This window comes from Candida orthopsilosis (genome assembly GCF_000315875.1).
Source record: "Candida orthopsilosis Co 90-125, chromosome 3 draft sequence".
Lineage (NCBI taxonomy): Eukaryota > Fungi > Ascomycota > Pichiomycetes > Serinales > Debaryomycetaceae > Lodderomyces > Lodderomyces orthopsilosis.
In genome coordinates, this window is record NC_018296.1 from 1,047,490 (window position 1) to 1,058,245 (window position 10,756).

At 38.2% G+C, this 10,756-nt stretch overlaps 4 protein-coding genes across 4 annotated transcripts; 1 reads left to right on the forward strand and 3 right to left on the reverse strand. All coding sequences in view use genetic code 12, as the record gives it.

Annotated features, from left to right (window-relative positions):
• Positions 1 to 245: 245 nt before the first annotated feature.
• Positions 246 to 935, forward strand: CORT_0C04660 (U1A component of the U1 snRNP; the record flags this gene model as incomplete). The annotated part of the gene is made up of 1 exon (XM_003868696.1): positions 246 to 935. One exon carries the CDS (start codon positions 246 to 248, stop codon positions 933 to 935), a length of 690 nt encoding a protein of 229 aa, XP_003868744.1.
• A 234-nt stretch (positions 936 to 1,169) lies between these two features.
• Positions 1,170 to 4,241, reverse strand: CORT_0C04670 (Cta4 zinc cluster transcription factor; the record flags this gene model as incomplete). Its single annotated transcript, XM_003868697.1, has 1 exon — positions 1,170 to 4,241. The coding sequence occupies one exon, from the start codon at positions 4,239 to 4,241 to the stop codon at positions 1,170 to 1,172; it is 3,072 nt and encodes a 1,023-aa protein (XP_003868745.1).
• A 1,047-nt stretch (positions 4,242 to 5,288) lies between these two features.
• Positions 5,289 to 8,360, reverse strand: CORT_0C04680 (hypothetical protein; the record flags this gene model as incomplete). The annotated part of the gene is made up of 1 exon (XM_003868698.1): positions 5,289 to 8,360. The coding sequence occupies one exon, from the start codon at positions 8,358 to 8,360 to the stop codon at positions 5,289 to 5,291; it is 3,072 nt and encodes a 1,023-aa protein (XP_003868746.1).
• Positions 8,361 to 9,802: 1,442 nt separating this feature from the next.
• Positions 9,803 to 10,648, reverse strand: CORT_0C04690 (hypothetical protein; the record flags this gene model as incomplete). Its single annotated transcript, XM_003868699.1, has 1 exon — positions 9,803 to 10,648. One exon carries the CDS (start codon positions 10,646 to 10,648, stop codon positions 9,803 to 9,805), a length of 846 nt encoding a protein of 281 aa, XP_003868747.1.
• Between the last annotated feature and the right edge of the window lie 108 nt (positions 10,649 to 10,756).

The window sequence follows — 10,756 nt, forward strand, 5'->3', positions numbered from 1 at the left end:
ATATCAAAATCAAGATAGTCACAGAAAGATCTCAAATACCAATAAGGTTTCTGTATGTTTAATTCTTTTTTCTGTATAGTTATAAGTGTTGTTATCGAACGTTGTTAATCTTTTGCAACCAGTTCGAAAAAGACATTGTCGAAAAATAAAATTGAAAGTCGCAAACTTGTAATTTTCGCGTCACTACCAAGACAAAAATGATGTACCATTGACAACACACTCCGACTAGAAGAACCACAAGCAATATGTCGGTCGAACCCAAACAAACGGTATACATTAATAACATAAATGATAAGGTGTCAATCAATAAAGTGAAATCTGTGCTAACTATCCTCCTCCAGCAATTCAGACCAACAAATATTTCCCTTGCTAAAACCCTCAGACTCAAAGGACAAGCATTTGTTACATTTGAGACCATCGATGATGCATCCAAAGCGATTCAAAGCTTGAATAATCAAGAGTTATTTAGTAAATGCATAAATGTCACTTTCGCCAAACTGAATAGCGATACACTACTAGACAAGAAAGAATTAAAACGTATCAGAAAAGTACGACATGATGAACACAAGATTAAAAAACAACCACAGACCAATTCCAAATCCAAAACTAAGATCACCAAATCGACTGCTGCTGGTAAGAATAAGACAAAGAAGCAAAGTCAAGTTGATGTTCAAAGCTGGAAGACCTTGCCACCAAATCGTATACTTCTATTGCAAAATATCAGTTCATCCTCACTTATCACCAAGGAAGCAATCGATGAGTACTTTCGAAGTTATGCAGGGTTTGAAATGGCTAGATTTGTTGCCACGAGACACTTGTCGTTTATTGAGTTTGAGAACGAGGATATTGCAATGGAATGTTTACAATCAGTTGATGAAGACGACATGAGGGGAAAATTTGGTGATGATATTGTGTTTTCGTATGCGAAAAAATAGCCCAGGCAACTTGCTACCTGAAATGGGAGCATCTTTGCAACTGCATTAGTTTCTGGTCTTATAGTAAGCAGTTGCATTAAAATTCGATTTTGCATAATGAGCGATACTCGAGAGAAGTAGAAAACTGCAGTACCTGTAAATCACAACCGTCTTCTAAAAACTGTACTGTTAAAAACTGCACTGCCTATATAATCTAGTTGGTATACAGCACGCAATACAAAACACCTCACTGACTTACAAAAATGAGTCATACGTATACTTTAACCCAGCATCGAGCATAAAATCAAGACATTCTTGGCCTTGCATGTTATCAAATAATGACGGAAACGGAATAAATCCATTACTTTGTGAATGTGGTGGGAGACCAGGGCGAGCCTGCGATTGAGGTTGTTGCAGATGAGTATTATTTGAGTTCCCTTGGATCGCCGAGTTTTCAGCTAAACTATTAGCATCAGGGACGCCGAAACCGTTCTGGCTCACTCTAGCGGAGCTATTTGACGCATTACGCAATTCGTCATTATTTCCCAAATTCGAAATCAAATTGTTTTCCAATGACAGGTTAGCATCATTGCGAAATGCTGCATGTTGGAGCCACATATGATCAATATAGTTGATATTAAAGCTAGTCAATTCAGCTAGTGTTTCATCGTTTGTGTAATTGGGTGTATTCAAGTTTGTCCTGTCAAGTGCATTAACTTGCGAATCGGGGGTTTCTTCCGGAACTATAAGTTGTGCCCCACTCAAGGATTTTTCAATATCAGCCAAGTCTGTTTTCACCACATCAGGTGTCGATGTGTTTTGACCGTCTTCAAAAGTTAAAGTTTTTTGAACAGCCTCTCGTAGTTGCCCAATTAACAAATTGAATCTATCTAATTGTGCTGAAGTGAATTGGAAACCTTTGATACGTTTCAATTTCTGGCCATGCTTTTCATAAAACTCCTTTCCTGATATCGTGTTGCAAAGTGTGAGTTGTGATTTTGAGATCCTCCAAGCACAATAATAACGCAGTCCCATTCTTTCGAGCAATAGGGTAATCAATTTACTTGTATGTGTAATGTTTCGAGACATATCTTTCAATGTGTTGAAATGGTCATGATATTGTTGATCTTCGTTGACTTTATTAGAATGGCTTTCAGACGTTTCTAATTGATGAATGGTGAAGTTGACACGAACTAAACAGGAAAACACAATCTCATTTGACTTGAGCAACCCGAGTTGTACCAACGGGTTCAAAAATAATCCCACTGAGCTCAAATACCCAGTGATTATATCTTCAATATATGGCATTAGGTCATTTGTGATGATCAAAAATATCTTCAGCAAGTAAAAGAATGATAATTCTGTATCCATCATTTTCTCGTAATGCAAATATATGTGATAGTAGAAAGAAGTAATTGGTATCTTCATTATCAAAAACTTCCTTGCTTTTTCTATGTACAAGAACCTTCTTATATCAGGTCTGGTGTGCTTGGAATTGTCGATCTCATCCTTCAATTGTTGATTCTGCATCACATTAAATCTTGCTTGCCATATTTGCTCCGTAACGTGTAACTTATGGGTAACCTTGTTCATTTCAACTCCATGCCTTATATTCAACACATAGCCGAGTAAACGCCTTACTAGATCCCTATCCGAATCGACTACTCCAAATGTTTGAGTAATTACCGACTCCATCTCTATGTCCTGAATGTTGCTGTTTTTGGATGTCAAAAATGGTTCTGATACATCGTAATGCTGGGGATGAATACTAGTGGGGTTGCCAACGGATAGACAGTAAACAAAATCGGCGGAAATCAACGCCGCCCATATCTTACGACCCAAGTGATTTATTTTCTCATCGTTGCAAACATCCAATAAATCTGGTTCGCGATTTAGACCCAAGGATATGGCCATTTGAACAAGCAATGCTGTGCCAACCTGAGAGTCACCACCGTCGATTCCATCTCCCTCCTCGGGTGCAATATTTCTATAAAACCTCATGTACAAGATTGCTTGGAAAACACTAAGGTTGGACTTTCTTCGGAAATGAAAGCATTGGATACAAGAATTGGCGACATCAATACAAGACGAATTGATGGGATTTTGGAAAAGAAATTTCGTTAACGTCATATCCCGTGAATCAACAATACTTCTATTAGTAGAATCCTTGTTAGAATATAGCGACAAGTACGTCATCCTCAAACAAATAAAACAAAGGGCAACCACCGCCAAGTCCAACTTTTTGCTAATATTGACTTTGGTAAAGGGTTTATCTTCGTAGTCTACCTTACCCACTATCTTTTGTAAATCCTTTTTGAATGAGTCTTCATCAATAAATGGATAGAACGGGTATACATTCTTGAAAAACAAGTCAATTAAACTCCAAAACACTTTCTTCGAAGGCAACATTGTTTTGATTTTCTCAATGAGCTGCAATTCTGGGTTAATCTTCCCCTCAAATACTGTCCTTGCAAGGCTAATCAGTGTGAATGACATTTTGAAATCGGATTGCTTATTTGAAGTATTGCCGTTTGTCTTTTGTTCGTTACCACCGGATTGGCCGTTATTGGCCCCGATTCTAGCCAATGAATGGTAAGGCATTGTCTCATCGTAGCCTTCGATTTCCAAAAACTTGCGCCTAAAATACTTGTCCATATTTGGTGATACACCTTCTGAAGTGCTCATTTGAGTATTTAAAATCACAATGTTTTCAGGAGTCAATGGCATTTGCCTCAAATTGATGGTGCTAAAATAACCTTTTGTGCTCAAATCCTTCCATGCTAATGATAATGCAGGATCCCGTTTTAACAATGCAATCCATGATAATGGTCCAAAGTTGACTCTTCGAATATTACCTTTAATGTGAAGGGGTGTATACCCCGTATAAAAATTGAGAGCATCTTTTGGATTCACAATTGGATTGGGAGTCACTGGTGTTTCTGGTGGTGGGATAGGTTGAGCCCGTGCGTAGCTTGTGTCACTGGCTTTGTAAACCGGTTCCGAATCGGCATCGGGCTTTGTTACGCCTTCATCTTCCTTCATGTTATGTTGTGCTATAATACTCTCCAATTCGGCAACTTTGGCTTTCAACTGGGCCACTTCGAGATGATCCAGGGAATTGGATGATGCTCCCCGAGACAGCTGTTTGTGATGATTGTTGTCTTTCCCTGCTGTTGTCCATCTAGTGTCATAAACACAAGTGTACCCAATATTCAATTTAACACACGACGAGCATGGTGTCTTTCTGTCACACTTGATCTTCTTTCGCTTGCAATTTGTGCAAACAAATGTCGGCTTGTTTCTCTTGCGTACACTATTTTCGGGCATGCCGTGATGTAATGAATTTGGGTTGAATTCTCGAAATTCGTATAAATTCTTTGATGCCGTTTTATTTTCAAGTCTGAAAGTTGAGTAATCGGTAATCTTTATAAACGATTTCGTCTATGCCATAATCTATGAAAAAACAAGAATGATATATTATAGTTGCTTTTTAGGTCACGGTTGGTTAGTTGATCTTAATAGCGACTAAAGGCTTTTTGCACGACGGTTAGGATACTAAAATGTGTGCATATATGAATGTATCCAGAGTTTGTGTGACTACGTCGGATTTATTTTCTGGAGTTAAACCCAAATCCAGAACTTTACAAACTGTATTTTCGAATTGAAAGAACAATAAAAGGGTTAGGAGATTCGGTTATAAAAAAATATTAATTCCGTTACACACATTCGGCGTTAACGCAAAGTGGTCATGAGTCCTACACGGCTAAGACTGAAAAGCTGCTGGAGTGGTGTCCCTCGCTCTCTACTTGCTTTGTGAGGCAGGTCATGAGTGCATATGACCACATCTGATTGGATAATTTTTTCAATATTCATCACAAGCTGAGAAGTTTCTTTTGCTATTACGTCATACTTCAGATTTTGAGATCTATCACAACGAGAAACCTTTTGGTCGGTTCAAAACCCTTTAAAGTATACAATGAAATTTGTGGTACTTGCATAAGACTCATACACTCTTCAGGATAATAGATGAAGGGGCGGTGGTAATTTTACAGAATTCACACAGAGGAGCTTTAGAAGAAAGTCACATGCACGCAGCTTTGAAAGGCATTTTTGTAAAGGAGAGAACTGTGTAAGAATAAATAAGTAACCGTGTATAAATAGATATATAAGCTGCTTAGCCTCTACTTGGGTCTGATACGATAATCCATCAAGGATGATTGATCCAGATAGGACATAAAGCCCATATATGACCACTGAGTATAGAGGTACTATGGGTGCATAAAAGTTCTCTCAAAATTCTCTCGCAATTTATTTATCAAAATCAGACAAGTCATTGGGGAAGCTCATGTGATCAAGATACAACCAACTTCGTATTCATGAAAATGAATGATAGGGGAACTTGGCCTCATCTTCAAGCACCTGATCGATGCCCTCTTGTTCATTATTGTTTTTAAATAGCGAAGGAAGTGGTAACTGCCCTTGACCCCGTGCTTGCCTCCCTATGTTTGACAGAACGTGAATTTGGTCTTCTCGCAGCAGCAGCAGCAGCAGTTGAATGGGAAGCTCAGTCTGCGGTGTCAACCCCAAACTTTCACCTGGTTGAGCAGAAGAACTGCCGACACTAAATTCATTATATGGACCTGTTGCTGAGCTAGTAGTCATACTTCTCAAATCTTCATTGGGGAATAATGTTGATATCAAATTGTTCTCAAACGACTGACTCGTATCTTGTTTCATTGCCGCATGCAGCAACCACATATGATCAATGTAATTGAAATTTTCGTTGAGTAGTTCAGCTGGTACCTCCTCATTCAAATATGTAAGTGGAGTCAACCCAGTTCTAAGAGGTACACTGGGTTCACTGGGTTCCCTGTCCCGACTTTGATTTGTATCTGCGGGTTGTTGCTCAAAATTGAGGTCTTGCACATCATTCAGTTTGTCTTCTGCCAAATCTGGCGTGCTCAAGTCTTCTACATCCTCGAAATTTAAGGTTTTCAACAATACCATTTTCAATTCACCAATTACGGAAGCAAATGTATCCAACTGTGCGGACGTGAATTGAAATCCCTTTATTCTTTTCAATTGTTGGTAGTGTTTATCGTAAAATTCGTTCCCTGTCAACACATTTAGAAAAGTAACTTGAGATTTTGAAATCCTCCACGCACAGTAGTATCGCAGAGCCATCCTTTGAAGCAACTGGGTTTTCAACTTTATTGTGTGGTTGAGATCCTCTGATAATCCTTTCAACTTTGTAAAGTGACTGCGATAACTTTCATCATTGGTCCATTTGTTACTATGGTTTCTTGATTTTTCCGCTTGATATATTATAGCATTGACACGAGCAAAGGATGAAAATAAAATTTGATTTGATTTGAGTAAGGCAAGTTGCACTACTGGATTCAAAAACAACCCCACCGAGCTCAAAAAACCATTCACTATGTCCTCGATATAAGGCATAACATCATTGGTCGCTATTAGCAACATTTTGGTCAAATAAAAGAACGAAAGTTCTGTATCCATCTTCTTCTCATAATGCAAATAAATATGATAGTAAAACGACGTGATAGCAACTTTTGTTTCCAAAAACTTCCGAGCCTTCTCGGAATACAAAAACTTCCGTACTCGTGGCTTAGTGTGTTTGGAATTGAATATTTCATCTTTCAAGCGGTGTTTTTGCAACACATTGTACTGTGTGTCCATCACCATTTCAAGAACGTGGAGGTCATTGGTGATCATATTCATTTCAACGCCATCTCTCATATCCAAAACATAGCCAAGCAACCGTCTTAGTAGTTGCCTTTCAGGATCCATCAAACTAAAGATTTCCACAACTGCTGCCTCCATATCAACGTCTTTGGTATTACTATTCCCACCCGTCAAAAATGGTCTGGTCACGTCGTAGTTTTTTGAATGGATGCTTATTGGATTGCCAATTGCCAAGCAATGCTCAAAGTCAGCCGCAATTAACGCCGCCCAGATTTTACGACCCAAATGATTTGTCTTTTCGTCATTGCAAACATCCAATAAATCAGGCTCGCGGTTCAAGCCAAGTGAATACGCCATTTGTATGATTAAAGCTGTTCCAACTTGTGAATCACCTCCATCAATACCCTCACTCTCTTCAGGTGCTATCTCTCTGTAAAATCTCATTAACAAGATTGCTTGAAAAACAATGAGATTGGACTTCCTAGTGAATTGAAAACATTGAATGCAAGAGTTTGCCACATCTATGCTTGAAGAGTTAATGGGATTTTGGAAAAGGAATTTGGTGGTAGTCATTTCCGGCGATTCGATAACCCTTCGATTAACAGCATCACGATTTGAGTATAGTGACAAGTATGTCATCCTCAAACAAATGAAGCAAAGGGCAACTATCGCCAAATCCAACTTTTTGCAAACGTTTACTTTAGAGAATTGTTTATCCTCATAATCTACCTTTCCAAATATTCTTTGCAAATCTTTTTTAAACGAGTCTTCATCAATGAATGGGAAAAAAGGATACACATTATCGAAAAATAAATCGATAAGATTCCAAAATACTTTTCTGTTGGGTAGGATTGCTTTTATTTTCTGAATCAATTGTAGTTCGGGATTAATCTTACCCTCAAAAATTGTTCTGGCAAGACTGATCAGGGTAAATGACATCCTGAAATCAGTAGGCTTATTTGGGGAGCCTTCGCGATTCTTACCACCCAGGTAATCTTTTTCTAACGCTTTCATGCCTATTCTTGCCAGAGAATTATAAGGCACTGTTTCCTCGTAACCTTCAACTTCCAAATACTTGCGCCGAAAGAATTCATCCATGTTTGAAGAGGTTCCTTCTGAAGTAGTCATATAGGTGTTCAAGATTGCAATGTTTTCTGGTGTTAATGGCAATTGTGTTAAATTGATAGAGGGGAAGGAGCCTCCATTACTGATTTCCCTCCAAGATAGACACAATACAGGGTCTCGCTTCAGCAAGGAGACCCAAGATAGCGGCCCAAAGTTTACTCTTCGAATGTTGCTTTTTGTATACAAAGGAGTGTATCCAGTGTAGAAGTTTAATGTATCATCAGGATTCACAACTGGATTTGCAGACACAGATGTCTCCGGAGGTGCAATTGACTGAATTCGTAAGTAAGGCTTATTGGTATTTTCAGGGATGGTTTCTTCGGCTTTCTGCTCGTGTTGTAAAAGAACGTTCTCTAGTTCGTTAACTCTAGCTCTCAAATATTCCATTTCTTCCATTTCTTGAATCGTGATTGATAATCGTTGAGGTCCTGCATTAGTCGTGTTAAGATCAGCAACCCCTGCCTTCCATGACGTATCATAAACACAAGTGTATCCAATGTTCAACTTGACACACGATGAGCATGGTGTTTTTCTATCACACCTGATTTTCCTTCGCCTGCAGTTTGTACAAACAAACGTTGGTTTATTTCTTTTGCGAATTCCTTTTTCAGACATTGGTTTGCATGAAAGTAGACAATATAATATATGGTGAATGATTAAATTTATGAGTGCTTCAAGTGAATAAATAAGTAACCTCTGCCAGATAGAAAAGGCTTGTAATATATACCTTGAAATGTCATTTGGTACCAATTTTTAAGAGTGTGTTTGGTTTTGGGTATCTTTTTTTGAATCTGCCCTTCGGTACTGAGTTCTACCGACTACGCAAGGTGTTTTTTTTCCTATTGTTTCTACATTTGGTGACACATTTGATTACACTAAACAAAACAAGCGCAGTAACCAGAATACTTTGAAAAGTAAAAGCCAGATCGAACGCAGAAGATACGTATTTTGTGTGACTAACACGGATTTAGGTGACTGAGTAATTAATTCCATAACCAAAGTGATCTCTATTTTTAGTTCAGACTACTAGGTGTATATGCGATCGAAAAAGAAACAATTTTTTGTTAGAAAGAAAGTGCTTTGAAAGAGAGTCAGCTATAAAGATAATCACCAATCACGCATCTCGGTAAATGGCATCAAAACGTTGCAGTGAGGGGGAGGGGGTATGTAAAGGCCCAAAGGATGTGTTTTTATCAATTGTGGTTACTCCTCAAACAGTCAACACAAATACACAACTGCGTGTTGAACTAAATGCTCTCTCACATATTCATGTCAAAGTTCTGGAATTTATGCACCTACAGAATGAAATAGCAGTACAAGGAATTGCGATTACAGCATGACCTAAAGCATTTTTACATCAGTTGCATCTAGTGGATTACACTAACCAGGAGTATCTGAATGGGATTTGAGAACTATCTCCCATGAAGAGAGGAAGAATGGTAACCACAAGAACAAAGAATAAGACCATAAGAGAATTCTCACATAATTCTCAAACGTATAAGCCGCATGCAAGACACGTTTTATACCCATATCACCATCCAAATCCGTCAACTCTTGAAAATTTCGATGACCACTTGATATTGGTCACATCACTTAAAGAGAATTACAAGGCGACAAAGCGACTAATCCCAACATGATCATCTACGCTCAACCCATAGGCGTAGTAATTCGTCTACCAAAACGTACAGTATGGCATCAAATACTCACAGCTACTTTTAATTGTAACGACACACGGTTTACAAATCGTATCTTTTGTGCCATTTTAGTTTGTGTCATGTCATATCGGATTAATTACCTAAAAGGGTCTGAAAAAATTTTCGACTGTCTCAATTGAGACGGGAATAAAGATTTTACGTCCGTATCACTTTAAACACAAGCAAATGACCCATTACTTGCAATAACTTTTACACAACAACGCGTAACTGTGATGCTCAACTGAATATCTCTTTAGCTTTCTACAGAAACAACACAAATTTTGTTTAAGCCAATCAAATTTGGTTGTTTATTAATTAATTGTCTAAGTGAAAATCTCTATTATACCAACTCTATGGAAGTCCCTATCTATTCTCCTTTTCTTCTTTCTTCTTCTTCTTTTTGTTTAACTTCTCTCTATCTCCTTTAGGAACTCTGGCCCACCAATACAAAAATGCCGCCAAGAACACGTTGATAAAAACAAAGGCAATGACAAGTCCCAAGTTTCTCCATCTTTGACTGTATATAGCATTAATTGATTGCAAAAACTGGTTAGTACTACTGAGTCTGCAAAATTGACATCCATTAGTTTCCAAAAGATAACCGCCTGCTGTGCTCATATATGGTTGCATATACTCTGAACAGGACTTTCCATCTGGTGGTATAATCGTTAACAACTCAGTATCACTACAGTGAACCGAAGTATTAGCCAATCCAGTCGCTAACATACCTTGTACCAAGTAAGTAATGGGGTTTGCACGATACATAAAGATCCAAAACCGCGGAAGCTCTTCTCCAGTTTTAAGAACTCCGCAAAATGTTAGGCACATCGTGAACAAGATAACACTAAGATTTGCTGCATTGTCTTCTAGTTCGATGAACGAAATACACAAAACCCCCATAAAGCTTGTGTACACATAAAAACAAATGATGAAGAGCCACATAAGAACCCCTCTTTGATTAACAGAATCAGTAGGTTCGGCATTGGCGTATAATCCAACTGGATAATACCAACAAAAAAAGGCAATAGTTCCAACAAAAATTTGAAATGGAACTTCCGAAGTAAGTTGAGCAGTGATGAAAGTAAACCAATTGAACGTTCTCGACGGAGCTTCTCTAACTTCATAAACATCTCTTTGCGCAACATATTGAGGAAGAAGTTGGTGAACCATTGTAGCAAAAACAACAAAAAACATAAACACTGAAAACATTTGATTCTGTAGCCCCTGTAAAGATTTATCAGCTTTGAAGAACGAAAACCCATTGAAAAGAGCAGACGAGACAACCAAAAACACCTTTGCATAAATATACCCTGGTAA